General features: G+C 42.0%; 1 protein-coding gene across 4 annotated transcripts; it reads right to left on the bottom strand.

Moving 5' to 3' along the window:
* Window positions 1-1,637: 1,637 nt before the first annotated feature.
* ctbp1l (C-terminal binding protein 1-like) lies at window positions 1,638-27,752 on the bottom strand. Of its 4 annotated transcripts, XM_080416736.1 has the most exons (12): window positions 27,644-27,752; window positions 25,418-25,474; window positions 24,942-25,103; window positions 21,283-21,437; window positions 19,063-19,207; window positions 16,806-17,012; window positions 11,283-11,497; window positions 10,549-10,679; window positions 10,312-10,439; window positions 8,680-8,797; window positions 8,284-8,338; window positions 6,721-6,845 (listed from the first exon to the last, which is right to left on the bottom strand). In XM_080416736.1, the coding sequence occupies exons 3-11, from the start codon at window positions 24,997-24,999 to the stop codon at window positions 8,296-8,298; spliced, it is 1,200 nt and encodes a 399-aa protein (XP_080272862.1). In that variant the 5' UTR covers window positions 25,000-25,103; window positions 25,418-25,474; window positions 27,644-27,752; the 3' UTR covers window positions 6,721-6,845; window positions 8,284-8,295. The 4 variants fall into 4 exon arrangements, with proteins under 4 accessions (XP_080272859.1, XP_080272861.1, XP_080272860.1 ...); XM_080416733.1 differs by lacking the exon at window positions 8,284-8,338 and having other exon boundaries at window positions 1,638-6,845; XM_080416735.1 differs by lacking the exon at window positions 8,284-8,338 and having other exon boundaries at window positions 1,638-6,845; window positions 25,418-25,469; window positions 27,644-27,723.
* Window positions 27,753-27,901: the final 149 nt, after the last annotated feature.

The raw sequence follows: 27,901 nt of genomic DNA, 5'->3' as shown, positions 1-27,901 counted from the left end.
TTCTTTTTCTTACAATAAAATGCCATATATTATGAATGCAATACCCAATCAACCCCAAATTGAAATCGCATGTTGAAGGGCCTCTGTGGAGCACACCTCCAAAAGCACCTTCACCTCTGCCCATAGGGGGCATCATAAAGTTGCACCCTATGTTGTACACAACTTACACTGGCTAGGTAACCCAGCCTGGCGGAAATATGTGCACCAAGTCCGAGGAGCGCACTTGCAGCCGCCTACCCGACACCAGGGCTGAAATTTCTCAATGGAAAAGTAGAGAGACCACCTCAAACCACTGCAGATGTGCTAGTTACGCATCTCTGTAAAAAAAAAAGTTGTAGCTTTAAATGAGCTTGCTTTCCTACTGTCAGTAGTCATCTTTGATGACCACAGGTTTTAAGCTTTCGTTTTATCCTGACATCTTTAATTATATATTCATGAATAAGATTCAACCAGTGAGCTCAAGTTAAAAATAAACTCCAGAGATAAGAGCGGTGCAGAGTACAGACAAACTTTCCTAAATCAAATTTAAAAAAAAAATCACTAACAAACATAACTAGGTACTTAAACCTTATATACACTTTGTCATACGACAAATGGCAACAATTGCATCGCAATGCATTCTGAGCTTGTAGATCACATTTCGGAAAATGTGTCCAAAATAGGGATGCCGAGGGGTAATGTGGTCAAAGGGTCCTCAATAAACTCCATTTGCAGAGTACACTCCCGTCTAGTAACGTTCACGTGGAAGCAATTTTGGGGCTGGTATTCCCCCGCCCTCCTATCTACCCTTAGGGGTCTCTGTACCACCCCACATCCCTCCCTGAACCCCCCGCCTTACCTGCCCACTCATAAAGCTTCTCCTCCTGGCATCTCATCATCACTGGGCCCTTATAAAAACTTAAACAAATATGGGTTGTAAACAATTTGGAAAAAAGGTTTTGTAAACATCCTCAGGCTGCGGAGGATAATGGGGTTGAGAGACTGGCAACACATCTGGACCATCAGAAATCAAAGCCAGTGCGCGTTACCCAGAAACACAGGCACGCGTATTTACAAAACAGCAATCTCTACAGATCCAACATAAATCGTGTAATACAGGTAAGCAAAAGGGAGCCCATTGATGTGATGCCACTTACACTGGGATAGAAACAGTTTATAAAGACAGACATCAAGGAACACAAAACCAGAGTGACAGCCTCATGGTTGAATGGTTCCAGCTCCACCTAAGAATGGTAACATCTTTGGTTGGAGACCAAGGTTCAGAGACTTGCGTCGCATTTCCTGACTCCTCTCTGCCTGTGATTTCCCGTCATTATTTACTGTAACACATTACTTTTTTAGTGAATAAAAGTTTTTTTGACCAATCTATGGTATGTTTAATATAATGCAATATAACTAGCACGACTGCTGTGGTTGTAGTTGGACTACATGCTCTTCCATTGAGAACTTTAGATCCTTTAGAAGTGGCATTGCATGAATCTCAAATTGCAATTAATCATCCGACCCCAAAAAGGCTGTCCGTTATAGCTGAACAGTAGAAATGTTGGCGCTTGAGCAGGGGACCTGGTGCTCAACTCCTGAGTAGGACATAAAAGTTATGGAATGCAGCAAAAAAAGAAATTAAAAAATAACAGGGATAATTTTTAAGATTTTATTAAAATACGGTGTGGAGTTTACCATCGGAAGTTACCATCACAAACATGATTGTTTCTAATAAAAAAAGTAAACAAAAACAAAAATAAAGCTTAAGAGCCTAGTTACAGGAGATTTTTTTCTCTTTTTTGTGGTTTTTGCAGTCTGGTGAAAGAAAAACAAAGTCAATTAATTCACGAGAGTGAGTGGAGAAAAAGAAAGAAAAACCATGTTCACATGTTGTAAAAATACATTTCCCAGTTACACACAGTCACCCTTCAAACATTCATTCATTCATTCTTTGTTAGATGGTTAGATGTCAGTGCCGAAGAAAGAAAACTTAAAAAAACTAAATACAGAACTCACTGTGAACGAAGGGATAGAAGGGAGAGCGGTTCTGGAAGGTGGGGGTCTGTTCTACATTCTGAGGGTGGTACACTGAACGGGGTGGGGGTGGGTACAGGTCTAGAGACAGAGAGAGCACGACTGCAGGAGGATATGTGTGCATTTTGAACCCTGAGAGAGAGAGAAGTGACCAATTCTGTCCATAATTTTCCGTTCTTTGACAGGACGCCCACCACTGTCCGCTGTGCCCCCCCCCTCCTCCCTCGAGGCTCTGGCCTGGTCCATGAAAGACAATTTCAGCACTGCATGAGGCAGGGGGTAAGATTTTCTCACACCCCAGAGTGAAATATCAGCTGTAGTTTTGTGAATGTACAACCCCGGTTTCCTGTGTCAAATCTGCTTGGGCTACATGCACACACACTACTGGGCAGGCCGACATGGACCGCTTGGCTGAACTCAAAAAGCACCCCTCTTCTGCGCGCACTAGGAAATTACACTGGATTTGTGTTTGCAGTGTGAGCTCAAAAGCAAACTGGACCATCAGCACATCAGGATAAGCGTGACTCCACTCAGAAGAGAGACCCACGAAAGGTGCTTTTGATTTCGGTCTTACAGGGGAGGGAGGGTCTGTGGGGCTGCGAGGTGCTTTACTGCGGAGTTTGGGCCTCATACCTGACCCCTCGTCTAACGGTGTGTCTCCGCCTACTGTGGTCAACTGTGTTAAGGCAGTGAGTGTTTCCATGGCGACTTTCTATAATAGCTAGGAGAGATAAGGCCCAGAGGATAGCAACTGGATGGGGCAGCTATACTAAGACCCAAACAAAGTAAAGAAAACATCGTAAAAAGGACGAGGGACCTCTTATTTTCTCTGAAATGTTTCAGTACAACATGTAGAACACAGATAGCAAAAATCCATAAAAATGAAATTCTACAATAAAACAGAATAGTTTTTTTTTCATTACACAGTGCACTGCTGAACTGAAAGAAAAAAAAAACATTTCATCATAGTTATCAACAGCAAATTTAAGATCACTATTTTGCTCATAATCCAAACTATGGGGGTTATTTTAAAAAATATATACTCATCACATGACAAGGAGAGCCTAACATCTCTGGACACAGACAACGCCCTGTGTCACTCATAGACTCTGGGTGGGGAGGGGGGGTTGGGGGACTGTACATCACTGGAAACTGACCACCACAAAATGGCAACTCGGGTTTAAGCACTGGGGCTGGGGAGGGGTGGGGGGGGCAACAAGATGACACAGATTCTTTAAGCCGATAGCATTTTCCCCTAAAAACTTACATGCACTAAAAGATAGAGCAGCATGACATCAGGGGGTAAAAAAAAAAACAGCATCTAACTCTAATCGTTCTAGAAAAGATTACTAGCAGACCACACCCCTTTTATTGAACTCCGTTTCCATTAGCCGGTAAGATGTAGGAGGTCGACATGAGATCCCGATCAGTGTGTCAGGTCACGTATTTTCAATCATGGGGAAGCACTGTGCTCTTTTTTTTTTTCATTCCCACAATTAAGAAACGAGGGGCCGAAAAATAAGTCAAGATTTGAGAAAAAAAAGCATGTTCTGTGTTCTGAAGCCTGAGAATCCATCAGTGGCCCTCTACTGCAAGTCCGCAAAGATTGTGTCAAATCAAATCATGGGGATGTTTTTAAATCTCAATATCGATGCTACGATTTCACAACCCTTCTGGTCAGGAATAGCAAAGAAGTCTCTAGAAAATCTGTACAAAAAACAAACAAACGGGTATGCACGGTACATTCAATATCTGTTACTGAGGTACTAGAAAGGTATTCCCTTCACACCAGGGCCACGGCGTTAACAGTTACTCCTAAGGGATACTCCTTTGGAAAGACAACAGCTTGTTATCACAACAGGGGAGGAACCCCCCCCCCCCCCCCCCAACAAACACACACAGTTATTAACAAAGCCAGCATGCAAGAACCCTTCTCCCCTGCTCTTAACCACATGAACCCTATACACTATTGTCCGGGATCTGCTAGTATTTCCCTCTACAACAATTCTCTCCGAGGTTCATTTGAACATCCTCTTTAAAGTGAAAGGGTATTCAAATGATATAAAAGGAAGGTAGGTCCTCCAAAGTAGTGATGTCGTTCCTTATAATCACTGTGCAAAATATTCTGCGACAGACCTCCATTTGGAATCAATTCATCCAAGCATGCTATCAAACCATTTAAAGTCTTGAGGTTAAAATGGGCCTGCTCGCCGACTTGACAAATACTACTAGCTTTTAAGAGCGCAATGACTTTCAAAAGGAAGGCATCAATTATGTGAAGCTTCAGTGTACTGTAAACCGTAAAGGGCATCAGAGACCACTGTTATGTTCATCAGGTTGTGTGAACACTTTATGGAAAAGAATCTGACAGAATTCATTCTGTGGAATTCTTGTAGAACAGCCAATCTTGCAGAATAGCAAGTAGAATAACAAATCTACAATCTCACAAGTTTACAACACATAGTGAGCTTGTACATCCAATATTTTTTGCCAAAATGTTCACCCCAGAATAGGGACACTAGGGTTCAAGTGGTTAAAGAGAATCAGAGCTCCATTTATCCCCTTGCTGTATGAAAAAAAGGGCTGGGCGGATGCATACTGGTTTCATTGGAGCAGATGTGGTGTAGGGGTGGGGTATGATGGCGGGAAGGGTTGGGTGGAGGGGTGGATTGAGTGAAAAAAGCTGAGATCTAAAAAGATAGACAGTGATCTATCCCCAGCCACCTGGCCCCTGTTGTTTTTGGAAGTCGGCAGTGTGTGATGTCGTCAGCGAGGCAAATGTGTGTTCTTCATCACGGTGTCTCCTATAGCTGACCTCTGCAAGCAAGGCTACTTCATTGAAATGAGATACATTACCTTGGCAGGGCATTACTCATTGTCTACCACGGCCATGCAAGTGCAGCTGTCTGTCCTGCTGTAAGCGTTTAGATGGTGCCCTCCGGTGGCCAGGGACAAACTGTGCAGCGTTTTGTTTGTGCAGCAGAGGAGAGCTGCAGATGGGAGGGGAGGACGTGTTAACCCATTCAATCCCGGAACGCATCTCTGTCATTTTTAGATTTCTTAGGCTATTCAAAAATAGCCAAAGAAATCTTAAAACGACACAGATGCGTTCCCGGTCTTGATGGATTAAAACACACCTCATGCACACAGCACTTCAGCCATCTTAGAATAGATGGAAATCCAAACGTGTTGATATGTGGCTGTTCTAACAGATTCTTTAGTGGACAAACTGTTAATGCTTTAAAGTGGCACAATGAACCCAGGCTGGGCTGATGTGCGTGAAAAGGTTGTTGTTTTTTAGGGAGGATTGCAAACATTACATCGTCAAAAAAAGGCGATGCAGAACAGTTCTGGCCTGTTGTGAACTTGTGGTGGAGAGGCTGGGCTCACAAGGGACTAGAGTTGACTGTGATGATGAGAGGAAGGCAAGCTGAGGAGGAGGAGGTCTAAACGTGCTCCAAACGGGCCGGTAGAAGCACTGCACTGACATCATTATGGATCCCCTGGACTGGGCAGAGAGACAAGCGGGGCCACGGAGGAGTGAGGAAGAGATGGATGAAAGATGGGGGAGGGGCGGGGTTATAGCCATAGTCTGTCAGGTAGGGCTGGGCGATATAGACAAAATCTTAATATCACAATATGTTTTACCAAATACCTCGATAGTGACAGTAATGTCGTATTGTGAGGATATCATTTTTCAAAAATGTTCAAAAACAAATAGCAGATCTACAAGCTTGTCAACACGTCACATCGCAATGCGTTGTTGAGCAGCTATTTTAATTTCAGGAAACTTTTGAATGTATAAAATAAGGCCCATGGGATTAAAACCAGGTAAAGACAACACTTATGCCATATCACGAAATTACGATATCCAAAACTCCAGATGACATTTAGTCTTGTATATCATGATATCGATATATTGGCCAGCACTACTGTCAGGGGGGCTGGATACACTGCTGTCTGTTTATATTTTAGTACATATTTTGCCACTGTGAGAGAGGCAGAGGCAAGGAAAAAGAAAAAGAAACAAAACAAGAAGCCAAGAAGGAGAGAGCAGTAACATTAGAACATTAATGTACACAGGGGAGGGGGGGGGTGTCAAACTCACTGCCACTGTATCTGGACAACTCGGAACCAGAACAGAACAGCAGGAAGAGGCTCGCAGCAAAGCCTCGCTTCAGAAATACTTAAAACTACAACCATAACAGATTAACAGGGGGGAGGAAAGGTTTTTTTTCTTTTTCCATTGAAACGACAAAAAAGCATACTAATGAAAATAAACCAATTGAATTATTGAATCCTTGAGAAGAGTTATTGCTGACGTTGGGGTGGGGGGGGTGGAGGAAAGGGAGGGGGAGGGCTGGTGTGGAGAAAGATGAGTGTCCTAGAGTTTCTGACAGTGGTGTGTGAGTGGAGGGCCGGGAAGGGGGGGGGGGGCTGTAGCTGTGGACGGGTCACTCTAGCAGAGTGGGCTGGTTTATGTGGTCTGAGGAGGAACCGGGCTGTGTGGAACCAAACCAGACCGGATCAAACTGGTGCCGCCAATGTCAACGTGCTGGAGGATGGTGGGGGGTCCATGAAGGTGGGAGGTTGGGGAGAGGGGCTCCAGGGGGTAACGGAATGTGTTGGCTGGGTGGGGGGGCTATTGGTCGGAGGGGATGTCTCTGTCGGCCTCAGCTTTAGTAGGCTGCCCCGGGGACGGGGCGTGAGGGGGGTGGGAGACTGGGGCAATGCCATGTGCCAGGGAGCCCGCCACCAGGGCTTCAACCCCTGCTCCAGCCCCTGGGAGACCCCCTGCTGCTGCCACGCTGATCAAACCTGCAGGAAATCTGGAGGGAGAGATAAAGAAATAATACAGTATGGCAGCTTAGCTAGAAACCATGACAACTATTCCAACTTTTTCCTACTGCAATATGTTTGCTGCTTGATAAACACAGTAGGGCTTCAACTATCGATTATTTTATCAGTGATTATTCTATATACAACTTTCCTGATTAATTGAATAATCAAGAAGCAGGTTTGTCGTGCGGAAACAGTCAAACAATTTTTCAAAACTGACTAAATCAATTAGTCTGATTAGCCACTTAGGAGAATTCCAGACTAGCCTTTTTCTTACCTTTATCTGATGTTATTATATCCTCGAACGAGTGGCTAAAAACGTGAGCGGATGGTCCTTGTGCTAAATTGTGTATTTTTAATCGTTTGAAAATGTAACTTTTTGTTGATATCTGACGTTCATAATGACAGAAACCTCGACACAGTGTTTGTGTCCCAAATGGGCCGCCGTAGTGTTCACAAGCGGACTTGGATGAACACATGACACGGGTGAAATCTCATCTTGCGAGACTTACGAACGGGTGCATCCAACACTGTAGAGTTTTCTGTCAATATGAACTTCAGATATCTACAAAAAAAAATCGCCGATAAAAATACACGATTTAGCGCAAGGACCATCTTTAACGTTTTTTTGGCTGCGGTGGACTCGGGATAGAGTTAAGAATTGTTTTTACTGTACCACTCGTTCTGGGAAGGTGAGGTGGGGAAAGCTTTCGCTGATCGACAAGGTCACAACGCAACACGTTGTGTCGCATTGTGAGCCCTGAGGAACTCCAGTTACCCATACGGGGCTTAAAGGACGACTTCACTAGCCTGGTATCCAGCCTGCTTCGCTACGTTCGACGGACTTTTTTTTCTCTCTTCGCTTCTCAGTCTGGAAAGCACCCTATTGACTGGTTTTGCAGAACTACACTGGAACTACATATGTTACGTTAGGCAACGTCGTTGCTGATTGGATGTTGTTCAAATGAATGACGAATCACAACGATCACACTGTTGTTTTGTCCCGCCCCGCACCACAGACCAATCAGAAGCAACGGTTCGATTCCAGCCGTATGCTATGTCCCGCCTCCTTTGGAGATAGGGTGCTTTCCAGACTGAGAAGCGAAGAGAGAGAAAAAAAGTCTGCCGAACGTAGCGAAGTAGGCTGGATCCCAGGCTACGACTTCACCCATTTTCAACCCATCTTCATATCATTGGTCCTCACTAATGTTCATTACAATATGGCACTATTTTTGTCAACTCGTTCTGAGTCTCAGTGGAGGGCTGTGGACAGTTCAGAAACCCGCCTACCAGTGACATCATCGATGGGGAATCCAAGCTAATAGAAATTGCAGGCTTTCTATTCCTGCAAAGTTTGCATGCTATAATGGAAGCCATTGTGCCATAATCAAATAAACAATTTGAAATCTTGTATAAAAAAAAACCTGCCTAGCGATGATGTCACTGGTAGGCGGGTGTCCACAGCCCTCCTATGAGAGAGAGACTGAGTAGAAAAAAATTGTACAATTTTATCATGAGCATTAGTGAGGACCAATTATATGAAGATATAAAATGGATGAAGTCGTCCTTTAAGCCCCATTTTATACAGGATCGCACAAAAATGTCGAAAATAGCCGACAAGCTCACAATGCGTTACATCGCAACGTGTTCTGAGCTTGGTGATCGGCTATATTGTGATCGGCTATATTCACGGTTTAAAAACATTTTAAGTGAATAAGATTGATTAACTGTCGCACCCCTATACATTTGCATCTTGCATTAAGCTCATCACAAACACAGCACTAAAATCCAGGTTGAGCCAAAGTCCTCTTTCTCTCCTCTCACCTGTAAGCAGCTCCATTGAGCTCAGGGTGAACAGTGGCAGCTTCCATGCTGGGCCACTGGGAGGCTGCCATCAGGTACTCCTTATTCACACAGTTTTTTAGACTGTCAGGGATACGGCCTGCAGCACCAAGGAAGGCACAATGTTACCATGCTGGATAAAAGCAACAGAACTTCTTATTCATTTATGTATTTATTTGCGAGAGAAGACAATCCTCCTTTTTGCTCAATAAACATAACGTATATTAAATTGCTCTGTCAATGTTCAAGAAACATTCATATGACAATGAAATGTTAATCTATGTAGGAAACATTGTTTACTCTGTCGCGACGCTACAATGGAACAGTGGCAACAGTCCACAGCCAATGAGGTGTGTGCGTCTTTTCCTCTCAGACACGCGGTCTGGGTTTACTTTTTTACTTTACTTTTATTAAAGCCCCCATTTAAGAAAACATACCTATATTAAAGCCACAACCCTTAATAGTTGGTTTCACCATTTTATTTAGCCTAATATTAGCTATAGCATTCTGCATGCATGCACGCATCAGTGTGTGTTGAGTCGTGAAGGAGGGGGTGTTTGAGAGACAAAAACTTTGAGAACCACTGTACTAGACCTAGACTAGTAGCTACTACTTTGCTGCCATTTACAAACAAGGTTTTGTGGAATGAAAACATTAAATGAGTTGACCTATTAGTAGGCTATAATTTGTCACTGATGTTAATGACCTAATAATAATAAAGCTTCATTAGTTTAATGCACTTTTAGAGTACATAGATATAGCCCGCTGTAATATCCTGGATACCTTCTAGACACCACCCTTATTTCATGACCTGATGTTAACTCATTCAATTTAGCCTGGATTGATAGAAGAATAACTACTGATACAAACAATACTGGAAGTAATTTGCTTATTACTAGGCGTCATAAGTATAAATTCAATGGTATTTTTTAAAGTGTATAACTACCTAATTTACTCCTCCACAATCACTTAAGAATAGTAGTCACAACAGATGCAATTGTGTTTGGTGCATTTGTATCAAATCAAAGTTAAAGACTTTGTACTAAACAAATGTCTTAAGAGTAAAAGAAAAGAAAGAATTCAGCTTTAAATGTCTTCAAAATCGCAGGGGGACAAAACATTGCAATGTCGTTTTTTTCCAATATCATGCAGCCCTGTTTTTTACATTTTACATAGAATTACATTCCACTGGCAATCAGGAAGACACTGATTCAACTATAAGAGAGGATCTCCTGTTCAGCACAACTAAAGAACAAAATGGGGCCACAGCATTATTTGAGACGGGTTAACATTGCAGTGTTAACAGACAGACCCTGCCATAGTAGGGAAACGGCAGTCCCACCATAAAAATTGCACTGAAATACTAACAAGAAAACCTCAAAATCACATCTAACAAGGTTATTTCAAGTTGAGTTGATTGTCGATTTGACACATCGACAATTCAAGTCCATGATTTTAGAAAAGGATTGCACATGGATATTCCTTTTCAGACATCTCAGGGATGTTGCATTGGCCAGATAATCTCTCACGCATTAAAGTACATGCACTGCCCCATGACCTCTGGACTAGAGAACAAATGTTAGTTGTTGGTGGAAGAGTGTGTGTGTGTCTTACCAGTAATAGCACGGCGTACCTCCCTGGCTGCCTCCTCCCGTGCCTCTACAGAAGCCTGCTCGCTGTACCAGGATGTGTGGGGGGTACAGATCAGATTGGGGGCATCCTTCAGGGGGCCTGTTGAAAAGCTGGACACGATGGAAAAGAAAAGGGACTTTAAACTAAAGCATCATTCTACAAAGAATAAATTAGACCATGTTTCATGCATGTCTGTGGCTCTGTTGGAGGCAGAATTACCTGAAGGGCTCCGTCTCGTGAACGTCGAGGGCAGCCCCTCGTATCCGTCCCTCCTTCAGGGCCTGAGCCAGTGCTTTCTCATCCACCAGACCCCCTCTCGACGTGTTCACCAGGAAGGCTCCCTGACGCATCTAAAGCCGACAGCAGCAACATATTTACTGAGACAGGACAGTGGGCGTGGTGATTTTGATGAATATAAATTAAGCTTACGCCAGCCAGGGGTTGGAGATTTATGTACCATGTACTCTTCAAAGTAGTGTATTTTCATAAAATCCTATTTTATCTAACACAACCCATATAGCAATGTTAAGGTTGTTTTCAGTGTGTCGCCTGTTAAGGTTGTTTTCAGTGTGTCGCCTTTATGTTTGATTGGGCCTCACAATACAACATGTAACACGATACATGGGTCATAATTTGATTCATATCCCCTCATGCATCACGTTACAATTTGTACATTTTAATGTAGTATCTTACAGGGGTGCAACAACCTTTTTTTAGGTCAATTTGGGTGAATTGCTGATATCCAAAGAGTTCATTTTTGGAAGGTTGAAGCATGGGTGATGGATGTAGAATAGAACACATGCACTAAATAATTATGCTAAATATGTCATAGAAACATTTGTGTGGGAGGGATTCTTGTGTATGTGTATCAATATGAGGCGCTAGATAATCAATACAGTATTGTGAAAAATATTGTGATGATCGAGTGTACAACGGAATGCAACGTTGCGTACCTGTTTGATGGTGAAGTCATTGATGAGGTGGTGGTTGTGTTCGTTGAGGCTGCAGTGCAAAGACACGCAGTCAGAGTGAATGAGCAGGTCCTGTAGGGTGGCCATGCGCTGCAGGCCCAGTGACCGCTCCACTCCGTCAGGCAGGTAGGGGTCATAGAAGATCACACCAAAACCAAACGCCTTGGCTCTCAGAGCCACTGCCTGGCCCACGCGACCTGGACAGCAGAGAGACATGCCAGGGAGTGTTAGGAAAGGTCCTCGAAAACACTCTCTTATATGAACACTACACAAACATGCAAACAACCACATACACTAGGCACATTTATTAAGGCAGGACCCACACACACACATTGTATTATTTAAACATCCCATACACAGAGGAACCCAACACCTTATATTTATAAGTGTGCGCGAGATGTTTAAATAAGATCAAATTGTGTGTTTGTGTGTGCGCGCTAAGGCTGTCCCGGAAAGAAACTGCGATTATCGACGGTCATCGATGTGCATGCAGCACCCAACAAAGAGTTTACTATTGTATACTACATTCTCTCCCTCTCTACTCTCCATCTCTATAAAAGGACCCCCCCACACACACACACACACACACACACACCAAACCCTCCCTCTTCGAGTGTCTCAGGGGCAGACCTGTGTTCTTACACACACACACAGATTTGAGAGGAAAGATAGAATAGACAACAAATTCCCTCAAGTCAATGATGACAGCGCTCGTTGCCACAAGTGTAACTAGAAAGATGCACACAGTAGAGTGCAAATCTCCACCAGGAGGCAAGCCTTATTAATAACAGCAATGTTTACAGTTACATTTCTAACTACAGACATGAGAGAGCACTAGTGCAGCATGTGATTACACGCTGTACATCATCTCTAGTGTCTTCCTCCTGGGATGTCTCGTTCACATCACCCAAAACATGTTATTTTCAAATTCAGCATGCTGTGTAGCATGTCGATGGTTTAAAATAATAATAAATAAATTCCTCTAATTATCTCATTCTGAAATTAATGGTGCTGCAAATTAGCTGCAGCAGTGCATATTTTAAAGCAAAAAAGATAATCCATCTGAATTAAGACTATAATAACCAGACGTGGAAATGGATAGAATTTACAGGGAGCCATGCACAGAAATCTGGGCGGCATCAGTACCCACTGAAACCAATATGATAATGTATATGAGAGAAATACAGCCTTATAAGAATCTATAAGAATATAACAATTTTCACATTGGATTTTTATGGCATGGCTCTATAGAAGGCGTCAATTGGGCTCTGATCAGGCTGAAACGTTGCCCAAATTTGGAGTTATACATTACTGATACATCAGATGACTGACGTCACAGGCTGGCTAGTGGCCATATGAAGTCTGAGATCCACAATGGAGCGATACCGTTATCTTGTTAGGAAATCTGTTAGCATCTACTCTCTTTTTACTGGGTAGTATATGTGCACAAGGAAAATAAATCTTTTCTCACTTACAGTTAAAGCTACTTCAATCTGCTCTCTCCTTTCAAGTGTATATTATCACCACATCTGACATTTGAAGTGTATATTATCACCACATCTGACCTTTCAAGTGTATATTATCACCACATCGGACCATTCAAGTGTATATTATCACCACATCTGACATTTGAAGTGTATATTATCACCACATCTGACCTTTCAAGTGTATATTATCACCACATCGGACCATTCAAGTGTATATTATCAGCACGTATGGACGATTGGTAAGTAGTTTGTCAATTACGTTTTTTGTGGTCTGAAATGTAAGCCAGTTGTGGAACTGTGAATTATTATGCAATTGAAATGGCCGGAGGAATGGAAAAAACATCCACCTGCATGACGGAGGTGGAACAGTGTGGTCCTTTTCAGTAGTGATAACGTTACACCTCCTGCATCGTAGCCAGTAGTTAGCCAATGTAAAACTAAACTAAGCATAGCTATAAAATTACCCAGCGGGTCAGCTAATGTTAAAAGTCCAAACTTTTTCAAACAACAAAACGAATGTCCTACGGAGATGTCACCTTCCGTGGAGAGGGGACACTGCTCTCAAAATGGGTGTAGGGACAGTGATGTAAAATGCAGTTGCGCGAACTCCCACACAAATGTTTCTATGACATATTTAGCATGATTATTTAGTGCATGTGTTCTACATTCACGCATTCTTCAACCCCCAAAAATGTTAACTCTTTGGATCTCAGCAATTCACATATGTCACCCAAATTAACGTAAAAAAAGGTTGTAGCACCCCTATAAAATATTACATTAAAATGTACCCCCACATCAGAGCTCATACGAAAGTATTTTTTCATAATTATTCATTCTTAGGTAATAACACATTTTTCTAAATATGTGCCTGATTTCTCAGAACATCAGTTTTCAGAAACGCGTAGTTCCAAAACAGTTTGGTCAATCTTAAGCTGGCCTTACACAACAAGATAATCGGGGTCTGAAACAACTCTCCCAAGTATCGGGGGGGCGTGCTGTACCCCAGCCTAGATCGGGAGCAAATCTCAGGCATAAATATCGTCTAGTGTGAGGGTTCAAGGATCCAATCTTAACCCTCCCGAGTTGCTCACAGGACGGTCAGGGGCGCCCGACCATTTTCAAACATGTTTGATATTTATCTGGATCGGTACTGTATGGAACGGTACAGCGGGTGACCGAGAGAAAGACGACCAATGTTCTGATGCAAGGGACGGGGGCTGCTGTGCTGACAGCCCATCGATCACACACACACACACACTTTTCATAACGTCAGGTTGTTTATGTAGGAGGACAATCAGGTGCAGCTGCGGTGGAACAAATTGACTGACTGGTGATGACATATTTTCATAATATAATAACTAATATTTTCACCCGTCATCCCTTCATTTATGTAGGCTATTTATTTTATGTTTACCAAACCAAAAATCAAGTAGTTTTTCTGCATAATTTCTCTATCTACGGTGTTAAACTGTCTGTCACCATCAACCCTCATACACGATTTCTGTAGGCTATACAAGTTGTTATTATTCTGGCCAGGTGTTAAATGTATCGTCCATAATTTAATACACATCACTTGCATGTTTAGATAGTACGTAGGCCTACGTGTGCATCACCCAAACAAATGAAACCGTTAACATGACACAGTTAACAAAAAGAAAGCTTATTAGTTATTACGTTACTAGCCTACCAACCTACACAATCAGCCGTTCATACAAAGTTGAACGAGGTCGAGATGCATAGTGTAACACGTGTTCTTTTGAGCAAGTGACACCCCTGGGCCTTGCATGATCAAGTAGATAAATGATGATCTTTATTGTAGCTGCTGCTGCGATATTATGGTCAACTGATCATTATGCTCCACCTTTCATGTTGGTCGCACAACGGGCACCCTTTAGCCTTGGATCAAGACTATGCAGATGTATTTTACATTTTTATATAAAAATGTCAAAATAGATCAAATACATCTATGATAGGCCTAGTCTTGATCCAAGGCTATGCACCCTTCATAGTTCTTAAATCCATTGATTTGGCATAATGTTGCAAAGGAAGTCTCTCTGTGCCATGACACGGCACAGCAAGCTCAAGCCTGGTTTATTTTTCGTTGCACAAGGTGTCGAGCGGATAACATTATGCAATATACAAGACCACAAGTGCTGCGGGTGAGACACGTTGTGAGCTTGTGGTGGTAACCGTGGTAAGACGAAGCACAAATCAGGCTGCAGGCCATTTGTGTGTCTCCGTGTGTGTGCGTTCTTTGCGAGGCGCAGCGCAGGAGTAGCCTGGAAACCAGACGAATCTGCCATTGCAAAAAAAAAAAAAACATTGCCCTCTGCAGATTTGGTCTGGCACCGCTCAGTTGTGATTGGATTTTACTCCCTCTGAAGTAGTGAGGGACCAATCAGGGCCCAGTAAGAAAATATGGGGCGGGTTTATCACCAGAGGATTTTTTTTTATTCGCCCCTTGGAAATACAGGTTCCACACAGAGATTCCAGACTAATGTCTACGCAGTGATATTAGTCTGGCCATGCCAGGCTAGCGCAGGAGGGCAGCAGGCTGTCGGGAAAAAAACACTGCACGCTCATAAAAAAACTTGTTATGTTGTGTTTACTTTATTTGATATAAAATAATATAGGCTACCAATAATTGTAATAACCTCGCGGAGCAAGGCAGCCGTCCAACGTGGCCGGTGATTTTTTTTTTAAATTATTTATCATTGCCGTGGATAGAATCCTGAAGTGTGTGATGCCCTTAACATTATCTGATAAGATTATTTTATAAGATTATCCTGTAGTGTGTGATGCTACCAGATTTCAAACATAAGATTGAAAATATCCTGTAATCCTGTAGTGTAAGGCCAGCTTTAGTAAGAGATACATTTTATAGCATCGAAAATTTTAATGCAAATATTTTCAAATGATCTCTAGTTCCTATGCTTAGTCATAGTCACACATGAAAACCATAATACTAATCTCTAAATCCCACAGTACACTGACATGCATTAAGGACCATTACTGAAGGTCTGGCATGTTTAGCCCATTGACTACGACGCATTGAATACTTGTCTTGACATTACAGACAGGCGACAATCATTTGCCAAAACATACCATTGTTTGATTTTCAATGACGCCATTAGATTCCTTTCAGCCTAGTATGATTAAAATCCACGTGCAGAGATTTTTAGCATCGGATTCTGTTAATTTCATAACAGTATTTCTAATATATGTAACATCAGCCACTGTGGTGGACTCTGAGGAAGTGACATCGGGCCGGATGATACATTTACATTCTTTCTTGAATTATGACATCAGACGAGACAGTCCAGCATATTGTTAAGTGATCATAATCCCTTAATGCCATCTGAAAAAATATATTTTAGCAGTACTTAATCATTTAAGTTATATGACTAGAACTAGGCCAATACATCAGCTGGTCAATGTTTATCAGCTGATAAACATTGGCACGACAGTATATAATAATATAGTATTAGGCATTAAATCCTAAAAACTTTCCTTTCTTTCCCCTAATCTCCTCTCCAAATATATTTTTTAAATTCCTATCAGTCCATACAGGAATGATTATTTCTGGTTCAGTCATAAAAATAAATGTATAGAAGGAAAATTTCCATTCATGAAAACACTACTGTACTGACGTACTAAGTGGAAATGATCAATCCACCAAGGCATCTGGAATGCTTTTATTACACATGAAGACGTGTTATGGTATCCATGGCAACAGGCGTCATCAGTTCCCCCAGCATTGTGGGGAATACGGACGTAGGGCACTTTTAATCTATACTTATACTGTATAGCTAAAGCCTGATTTATACTTTGTTGTACAACGGTGCATAAATTAAACAAAGGTTCAATAAACCCAAATATTAAAAGATGTTCAAGATCCAGTAGGAAACGGTTCAGCCTGGCAATCAAAAATCAGCAATGTGGGACGATTTGTCAATCTAATATTGTAATCCAATACCGTAATCTTCCCTCTACTACTCCAGCCTTCCCCTCCACTCACCTAGACCAATGATGCCCAGGGTCTCTCCCCGGATGCGGGCAGCACCACCCGCCACCTCTCGGATCTGCTCCACGCTGGAGGCGCGGGTCCCCTCTCGGAGGGCCTGGTGCATCCATGTGACCCGTCGGTAAAGGTTGAGGATCAGACAGAGTGAGGTGTCAGCCGTCTCCTCCACCGAGGACGCCGGCACGTTGCACACAGCGATGCCTGGATGTATGGAGGACCAGAGAGGGACAGTAATGAGCTTCAAAAGGGTGAGTGGCAGCTTGCTTATGAAACCAATGGTTATTCTGTGTTCTCGATATGGCGTCTCTTTGCGTGGCGGTGGAACAAATTGTGTCCGCTCAATCTGAAATTGACTCTAACCCTGAAAAGCAGATTAATATAAGAAAGGTAAATACAGACATACTGTTGCACACTTGCTGAACATTACCGTAATTGAAATGCGACATTTCTGTCAAAGACCATCTTCAGGCATATGACTAATGTGTACGACAGTATGCAGGTATTCACTTTTCTTATGATTATTTTACCCAGACTTTTATTCAGGTGCAAAAGGGCATCATTTTTTTTTTACCTTTTAAGACCTGAGGCCGATTCTACAAACGCCTTCTAAATCAGTAGTTCTCACACTTTCAAGATTTTTTTTAAAGGAAATAGCAGATGTACAAGCTCGCAGCGTGCCCTTTTATTTTAGGGGGCATGTTTAGTAGAAAAAGTCCTTTTGCACACCTACTGAAATGGACAGGTGCGTAGGAGTAATGAACTTGAGGAGCAAAAAGGGGGGAGTCCCACACACTAGAGATGCGCGGATCGCGGTTTTAGCCGCGGTTGCCGCAGTTAACCGCGGTTTGGGTGGATTCGGGTCAATCAAATATAATTATTAATTAATATCGGATAAACCGCGGGTGAAATATTGCGGTAAATAAATTAATGACATCTAATATATCGATCCATAAAATAGCTAAATCTCTGCGTGCTTGTGTCTGTGTGAGTGTGTAGAGCAGCCTCTGTGCGATGCGATCACAAAATGCATTGATTTAGCCTATGGAATATCGGTGCGTCTTTTTTTTTTTTTAAACTGGTGCTGCTGTGCTGCGCTGAAGAGCAGTGCGCTCTGTATGTTGGATGCCGCATGTATGTTGGATGCCTGTATGTTGGATGCCGCAGAGTCTGTATGTTCAGCGCAGCAGAGCAGTGCGCTCTGTATGTTCAGCGCAGCACCGGTTTAAAAAAAAGAAAAGACGCACCGACATTCCATAGGCTAAATCAATGCATTTTGTGATCGCATCGCACAACTAATACTAAAACTAACGGGGAATACCAGAAAATAATAATATTTTGACATACGGGAAAAACGGTTGGTGCGGATGCGGATATTTAAATTGGATAATATAATTATTGCGGTTGGATAACGGGCGGATAATTAATTTGTACATGCGGATTCGGGTGACGTGAGAGGCCATCCGCGCATCTCTACCGCACACTGTCTTACAGCTAAAATAGTTTAACCCATTAAGACCGGGAAATAATCTGTGCCATTTATTTTTTTCTTTGGGCTATTTTTGAAAAAAATTGATTTTATTTTGCAAATCTTTGAATATATACATATATTTTTTAAAGAGAACATTTGTAACTAAAATCTTTGCTTCTGGGACGAAATATTTTCAGATGGGGGTCCAAGGCCAAATGCATATCATTTTGGGAGGTCCTTGACATGAAAAGGTTTGAGCACCACTGATATATAGCAACATAAGTTTTTTTCAAAAAACTGTTAGGATTTAGAATACATTTGTGGAATCCCCAGAAGCAAAGATTTGAGTTACACATGTTCGCTTTAAAATAAATAAATATATATATATATATATATATATATATATATATATATATATATATATATATATATATATATATATATATATATATATATATATATATATATATATATATATATGTGTGTGTGTGTGTGTGTGTGTGTGTGTGTGTGTGTGTGTGTGTGTGTGTGTGTGTGTGTGTGTGAGAGAGAGATATTTAAAGATTTGCACACATTTTCATGATTTTTCAAAAATAGCAGATCTACAAGCTCATAGCACAGATATTGTATATCTGTTATTTTTTAATAGCCAAAGAAATCTTAAAATGACACAGATGCGTTCCCGGCCTTAATGGATTAATGCAGATATACAACGTTTCGGTCGCTCGGACCTTCATCAGGGGGCATGTTTAACATTTGCCTTGTATATTTCTGATGGCTCACCCAGCTCAGCTGCTGCTTTGATGTCTACGTTGTCGAAGCCGGAGCCAATTCGGACGATGACTCGCAGGCCTTTGAACTTGTCCAGGTCGTCCCTGGACAGAGTGATGGTGTGGTACAGCAGAGCCCCCACTGCCTCATTCAGCACCTACACACACATTATAAATGCTTTTAATTCAATCTGCAAAACTAGAATGCAATTAGCAAAACAAATCATACAATTACAGTGGTTCAACTTCAACATAATGCATGCATGGGCAACTGGCGGCCCAGGGGCCACATGCGGCCCCCACCTTCACTTAACGCGGTCCGCAGGTTAATATCGGAATACTGATATATTATTGATTTCAGCTGTTACAATTCCAAATATGCAAACATCACCCACTTTAATTACTTCAGTCTATATTAGTAGATTAATGACTAGTATTACAATTCTACTGTCTTTTTTTTTATGTCCAATGTATTTGTATTTAAGTTCATAAAGTTAACATAAGTATAGCTAAATGCATTCGAAATTAAATAAAATTTATACTTTTCAGGATTCCAATTAAAAAATAGCAAGAAATCATCAACAAGCTCAAAACGCGTCACACTGCGATGCATTTTGAGCTTGTAGATCTGCTATTTTTGTGTGATATAGAATGGCGAAAAAAGTTAAAATATGGAAAGACAGCAATTGTGTATTATTTGTTTGTATTGTCCTTTGTGTTAATGGTACAATAAGATATCAGGGTTGTGGCTCTTTTGGAGCGGGAACTTTGGGGGGGTGGGAGGGGTAACATACATTCACTGTTTTTGTATGCCTTTTTTTTATTGACCTGTATGTGAAAATATAAAATAAAGAAACCTTGAACAAACAAAAAAATATGGAAAGACAGTATATGCAATGTGGCCCTCTGGAGTGAAAATGGAAATATAGTGGCCCTTTCCATCATCAAAGTTGCCCACCCCTGACATAAAATGAAGGGTGCTCATGGTAGTTAGTAGGTACTAGACCATACCCGTAGGGGGATATGAGCACCCAAGCCCCGGTGAAGGGCGCAGGCGAAAGTACAGACCTTGCTGCTTGTTTCTCTCGCGAAACCTGGCAACGTTATCTGCCATTGTTTGACACATAATGGCTAATAAAAAGCTGAGATTTGATGAAATTGAGAAACAGGCTTCGCAGTTAAGTTCAGATGGTAATGGGCAATGGCTGTGTGCAAAATCAGATCAAGTGCTCCAGCCAGTGAGGAGAAATGGGCACACACCGAGACATGGCCACAGAGGTTAGTCAAATTATAGTTAGATAAAAGTCAACACAGCCTGGATACTCCTTCCTGCGGAATTAATTAACTACCTTTGTTGTGTGTGTGTGTATGCATGCGTTTTCTGGTGGGCCTATATTTAGTTAAAGGGATCGTTCACTCCCCAAAAAATATTCTTTTCCTATCGATTAGTCACCCCATGGAGACTTGAATCCATGGATATTTTTTTGTTTTTGTTGCATTCATAAGCCAATAATTTTATGACCAGCGGACCATAAAACAAAAAAATATCCATGAATTCTCCATGGGGTGACTAATCGATAGACAAAAAGACATTTTTGGGGGTGAACCATCCCTTTAAACTACAAAAAATGGTTAACAGACAGTGAGTCATTATTTTAGGAAGTAAGAAACCCCTGTACACTAAAGAGAAGTAAAACAAGACAGGGTCTAATAACAGCGTGGCTTCCCTGTGAATCTGACATCCTTGGCCAGTCAATCACAAAGTCAAATCACCTCCTAGGCATCATGCCATAAAAACAAACGGAAGGTTTTCCAGGTTATTATTTCCGCCAGGTTGAAGGCAAGAGGGGAGGTTACAGTATGTTTTTGCCTGTGTTTGTCTGTCTGTCCAGGGATAAACTCACAAACTATTGGACCAATCAGTGCCAGATTTCTTGTGTATGCTGCCAGTAAGCGAAATAAGTACCATGACACTTGTTTTCACATTTATTTTTATGTTTAAAACTTTAAGTATAATAATTTTATGATGGAATTGAAAGGCGGTCGAATCAGGATGAAACCATGCCCAAATATGGAGTCATGCATCACTTGGCCAAATATGACGTTCCAACCAGCCTGGCAGAGATACAGTATGCGCTCCTCTGTAGTTACTATGCACATCTGAGTGAAAACCAGATTTTAGGTTTGTCCCAATTGAATTTGGTTGGAAAACGTTACTTTGTGTGTCTTTTACCTTCTCATGAATCTCCTGTGTGGACTGGGCATCGCAGAAGGCCACCGTGGCTACGTCTTTGAGGATGGGCATCTCCACAGTGCAGTCACGGCCGTCCAGCAGGGCCACCAGCGGTCGCGGGTGCATCGGCCCATTCAGGATGGGAGGGCGAATGCCTGGGGCGGAGAGGAAGAACCACCATAGTGGTTAACTACTTTCAACCTGGCGTGTCCCTATTCTGGATTTTCCAAACAAACAACCTCCAAGATTTTCAAAAATAGTGAAAATAGCAGTTCGATAAGCTCACAACGTGTCATAATGAGAGTTGTGAACGGTTGCGTGGCACCATCTTACCAACAACTCTAAAATATGGCTTAAGCGGATAGATGTGTATGAAATGAAAATAGTGAAATATTCACTGAATAGGACCACGACTAAAACATTTTTAATAAAGAACATCAGTGTTATTTTGGTATGTGACAGCACTGCTTCATAATACTTCCTATATAAAGCTAACAACCACTCATATTGTGCTTGTTTGTGACTCAACAATCTGTGCTCCCTGTTTGTCTGGACCACCAAAGGCTAAATGAGTCTACATCACTCACCCCAGCAAAAACAAATTCCCCTTTTGCACACACCACTGAGGTCCTACCACACTCAATGTAACAACTTGGACAGAGGCTTAGGACCGGTCTCCAGCAGTAGCCTGAGGGAGTTACTAGAACCATGTGTGCGCGCGTGTGTCTAACTGCAGGTGTATGTCTGTATACCTGCATGTGAGTGTTCTTCTATGGTTACATAAAGTGTAATGTGTAACTGAATCTATAATGGGGCATCAGAACGCCCTCCATCAACTTTTCCACCGTGCTCCTTTCAGGGAAGTGACATAGCCTTGCTATCCACTGCCAGGCATGTATTGATTCATCCAGCCCTACGCTCATGTACTCAAAAGGCTCTTCATATCTGGCTGCTGTGGTTGTAGCTCTGGTCGATCAACCAGAGACACAGACTCAGCCAATACTTATGAGCCAAGCTGGAGCGCAGAAAGGGGGTGGGGTAGGAGAGGTGGTAGAGTGTTACAGCTGGGGGAGGGGTGGAGAAAAACGTGGGGTCTCAGAGAGGTGGTGGTGCAGCGGGGCTCATGTGAGGTTCTGAGTCATGACCTAAATTCATCCGTCTTAAGGAGTAGACACACAATTATGTGCATTTACACCTGCTAAAATACAAAAATCACTGCTGGATGATAATACAACGCATGTACACAGAATCCTTGTGTTATTATGTCTTTATAGTTAGTTATAAATGAATGGCACAGCTAGAAGGTCTAGGATGTTAACGTAAATGTGGAATATCCACTGACATGGCAGTGCAGACAGCATTACATTGTTACACCTTTTCTTTCTTTTTGCTTTGGACTCTCACTCACACATGGGGTAGTTTAAAAAAAAAATCCCACAACAGAAACACACATACAAACAGTGCCTCCCCCATGACAGGTGTGTGTCCCAGCATGGGGGTGTGTGGATCTGGAACATTTACTTGGACAGAGGGCAGGAGGTAATGGTGAGACGGGAGCTGGTAGCAGGGTGGAAAACAAATATTTGTGAACACTTCCTCTGACGTCGGAGCATTTCCCAATCCCAACAACACACAAAACACACGCAAATCCTACAGCTATGTATCCTCCTCGCGCAAAAACGCACACATTTGGCACACTCCATTTACCACAGCCTGACTCATATCTAGCCGTGGAAGGTTTAGCAGGGTTAACAGGCTACTGTAAGCCACTGGAACCACTGAGGCTTGCTGAAGTAACCGTCATTACGTGTGTAAAAAACCCAGAGAGAATGATCACACAATATCCAAACAGGAGGACTACCCGTTGAAGAAAAGGAAAAACAAAGCTCTCTGGAAATATACTACGAGTAGACACACACACACACACACTGAGTAATCTGAGTAAAGGACACTGGCGTACTCGAGGCCCACGACGAGCAAGCATGGCCGCACACAATGCAATTCATTCAGTGCTTCATTCATTCTCCCTCCCTCGGTCTTTCTTTCCCTCCCTCCTCCTTTCTCTCCCCCTCTGGCCGCGTTGGAGGAGTGTGTGTGTGTGTGTGTGTGTGTGTGTGTGTGTGTGTGTGTGTGTGTGTGTGTGTGTGTGTGTGAGAGAGAGACTGTGTGTGTGTGAGAGAGAGAGAAAGAGCAAAGAGGGAGAGGTGAGGGGGAGGGGCAGGGCTGATGATAATGCACCAAGCAGCGGTACTCCACCCAGACACAAACACACACACATATAGAGAGAGAGAGCCAAGTACCCAACCGCGAATACACTGATTCATTCCCTATGTAACCGTCCGTTACGACGAAAAGATATACGCCAAGCAGTATGGGGAAAAAACTGGAAAAAATAGAAAGGAAACGGCATACACAACCACACCCAAAGCTCCATATCTCCCCGTCAGTTCACAACCATGGCTTCAAAAACATTTAAAGACAAACACAAGCACCGGGCCTAACCTTGCATTATGAAGTCTGTCAGCCTGTCTTCCTCTCTCACTCTCTCTCACTCTCGCCTTGCTCTCCCTCTATCGTCCTCTCTTTTTTCTCCCTCTCTCTGTCAGACTGTTCTTGGCTGGCTGGATCCCAGCTGTCATCCACACCCAGCCCCTCCCCCACAGCCAGCCTCCAATCACAGGCGGCTCCATTGAGGGCCAGCCAACCAGCAATAACCTCATTAGCATAGCTAGGCTGCGGCTGAGGGCGGTTTGGCTGTTGTCGTTTTTTAAAGAGACAGCTGGCCCGTTTCCCTGTGGCCGCGGCCACGACCCTTCACCTCGTCCTCTCCCTCTCACCCGTCTCCAGGGACTCTCCCAGACGGTTCCCTCCATTTTAGTTCTCCATTATCTCTGATCTACATGGTCTACTCTCCTCCACACAAATTACTGTTGTTTTCCCCCCAGAAAAAACACATCTTAATTGTGCCATCCATGAGATGACTTCACGTGCTTGCTGGCCTAGTTAACAACTGTTTTCTCTCCAGTATTCAATGTCCAATCAATCAAAGTCATCTTCTAAGCCTTTCAGCATCTCACCAATCAAGATAAGGTTTTACCTTTCACTTTAAAAAAAAACACCCATTGCACCTTTGTAAATGTTTCCTCAGTAAAAATGCACCCCCTCCATCCTCACATAGACAGAAAGGAAGGAAGTGCGATAAGATTCAGGACTCTTTTCACCAATCACATCACAATGATGTTTGTCCAGGTACAGAACAATGTACACAAGTATCACTGATTAAATGTATTCTTTTATCAAGCTAAATGAAAAGACATGAGCCCTATAAAACCCTAAAACAGTACACCCTAGTGAGTATGCAGGCAATGTAAAAAAATAAATAATAATACATAAACATATCAGCACCATTTAAAATCAGACTAATTCTGTTCCACACCCAATTTCAAAGCGTAGAAATGGAGTCTGGCTTTGAATACGACTGTGGTTAACCACGTGAAGCTGCAGTTATTGTGAAATTCTGCATGCTGTTACAAAAGGTATATCACTTTAAATTAAATGCATATAAAATCATAATGTAATTTGTCTTTTTTGTAACTTATTTATTAAATATGATACCCTAGACTTAAAAACACATGTCCTGTGCGTGTGTGGAATCTCACCTTCACAGATGCGGTCCAATCTTGCCCGCTTGACTTTGTGTTTGTCCATCAGAGCCATAGACCAAACAGTCTTAACCCAGGACAGAGCAAGTAAAAAAAAAAAAAAAGTAGTAGGGAGTTCCTTCAATAACACACCACAAGGAAAAATCCCCCCGTCAGCACCTAAAAGAGATATAAATTCTATTTACTAACTTGAAACGTCAAGGCAACAGAGCAAATAATACAGATTTTTTTAAATGTATGAAAATACATTAGTAATAGAAATAATTAAACAATTACTTCATTTGGGCAGTGATGTCAATTTATAGAATAATACCTGCATATGTAAATGTCATCTAACATAATTCATGTCCAATATAACCAACAGTCAAATAAAATGCAGCAAAACTTGCAAAAAAAAACAAAAAAACACTGCACATCAGACTGATGACATCTATACGATTTCTCGTGAAGTTCATCCATATTCTCAGACTCACCAGCAGAACAATTCTGTTCGGACCTTTCCACCAATCAGGTTGAGAAAGTAATCTGCACTGTAGAAAAATAAAAAAAAGTAAGTGTTTTTTAAATTATGATCTGGTAATATTGCCATCACAACAACATTAAATGTGTTTTTGACCTTTGACATTTAAACGAGGGCTGGACAAAATTGACAAAATCAAATATCGCTATATTTTGGACCAAAAGGCTCAATATTGTTGCCGTCTTTTGCGGGATCGCTACAATATTGTGGGAATGTATAGTACTTTCACCAAATATTTACACAATGACATTTTATTTTAATAAATAATCACCAGTAATACCTATGCAATAATTACGTGTATTAGGCACATCATTAGAATAGCTAGAATATTCAGGTTGAAGTTCAGAACATTACATCACTTTACTGTAATGTAGACTTCACTGCTAGAGGCTTTATTATATTTATCAGCAGTAAAAGACAAGGGCCACATAATCTCTGAAATCCCAGACAATATCTAGTCTCATCAAAATATCAATATGTTTATGTTTAATAAAGGATCACCCCATTAGAGACATATATGAGCCTCTAGTCTTCCTGAGTCCCGAACAAAGCAAATACAATACAAATGTACAACTAAAAATTAAAAAAAATCATATTACATATTATATTACAATGTATATATTACCCAGCTCTACTTTAAACAAGTTGTGCACACTTACTTACGCAAGTCTGCTCATAAAGTGCAGTTCATAGCATAAGCATACAGGGTACATTGTAATGTACACATCTTTATACACCTCGACTAATGACGTCATGAGTAGTCTCCCCTTTTCAGATGAAAAACGTCATTTTTGTCGAGTGACGAAAATGACGTGTAAATTGACCAGAACGGTGTTGATAAATTGTTAACGTTACAACTTAAATAAACGATAACATCACACACACACACACTCGACACCACACTAGCGTGCATTACAAACAATAACAAGAATAAAGACTAATGCTGAATTCACTAGTTCTCATCCTCAATGGAACCGCTAGCTAGCTAGCGGCTAGTTACGGTTAGCCACAAAACTTGCTAATGCTAATCCCTTCTTTTAGCCGTTTAAAAACATGTTACAAATACATATATATCAAACACATACCCCTCATTTGCACAACGTCGGCCATATAATCGTTTTAAAACGAGGCTCGACTCGCACTACTTCATTATTAAAACTATTACTGTAACTTCTAACTTGTTTTAACTTCCAAACGGCTAGCTTAGCGACGCTAACTGTAGCTCAATGTAGCCGCGGTGCAGCGACATAAACACACGCTTTAACAACTCGTCTAAAACTCTTAGCAAGTAAACAACAACAGCAGCAAAAACACCACCAGCACCTTCTCCTGGTCACATTTAATGGAGTTTCCAACGCGTTATAGCGGAGTTGCTAACGAGTTAGCACAGCGTCGTTAAGCATCATGTATATTCAGTGTTGCCATATTTTGTGAGAGAAATAAGCAACCAGGTCTAAGAAAACAAGCCTAAAAGAAGCAACTTTGACCACATGAGGACTTTAAACCCAAATGTGTCGGTCGGCCACACTTTAAAACCTGTATCATGCATCGGCTATTTGAAAATAGCCGCTCACAACGCAACACGTTGCGAGCTTGTAGATCTGCCATTTTCAAAAAACCTCTTTGCAATATAATGCCAAATATTGTTTTTGTTGTTAAACATTCTAACAACACAAATGCTCCCTGGCACAAAATATTTATGAAAATATTTGAGAACCACTGATTTAAATAAGCATATATTTTTGGAAGCAAGCCTAAATAAACAAGTACACTTTTTATTAACAAGCCCAAAAAACCGCAACCACCAATATTTACAAGCAATTTTACAGATAGCCCAAAGTCGCTTATAATAAGCCGACATGGCAACACTGTTGGTACGGCGGTGTGTCGCGCCGGGGCCAAAAAAAGAGCAGATCTACAAGGCATCGCCGCGTCGTAGAGCGACCCGGCGATGCCTTGTAGATCTGCTCTTTTTTGGCCCCGGCGCGAGCGACCGACACCCTCGTGAGCTCGTTGCGTCCCGTTTGTTATACAGTCCCAATAGTTCACAACACTACTGTGGATCGATCAATGTGATCGGCGTGTTTACTGGTACCATGAATGATCCTGTTGCATGAATGAATGGACGCACGAACGCATCGTGCGAGAAGATGAAGTGGTGAATTTGTTGTTTATTTACCCCAGATGTTCCAAGTGTTTCCCTCAGAGTTGCTGCTGTTGGTGGAACGGTGTGCGTGGGTCCGGGTCGGTGGTTCCCTCTCTTCTTCTCCCGATCGCCATGAAATCAGAAAAAAAAAGAGAGGAAGTGTCTTGTTCACTGACGCCACAGGGGGTCAAGAGCGGAGAGAGAAGTATCGGATCAGATCTGGAAGGAGGAGCGCCCACTCACGGCCCACGACGGAATGACACGCAGTGCACACGCACAAGTAATTAAAGC

Source organism: Gymnoscopelus braueri, assembly GCF_963280865.1.
Source record: "Gymnoscopelus braueri genome assembly, chromosome: 20".
Taxonomy (NCBI): domain Eukaryota; kingdom Metazoa; phylum Chordata; class Actinopteri; order Myctophiformes; family Myctophidae; genus Gymnoscopelus; species Gymnoscopelus braueri.
The sequence above is the reverse complement of the archived record's forward strand: the minus strand, read 5'-3'. Positions and strand labels throughout refer to the sequence as shown.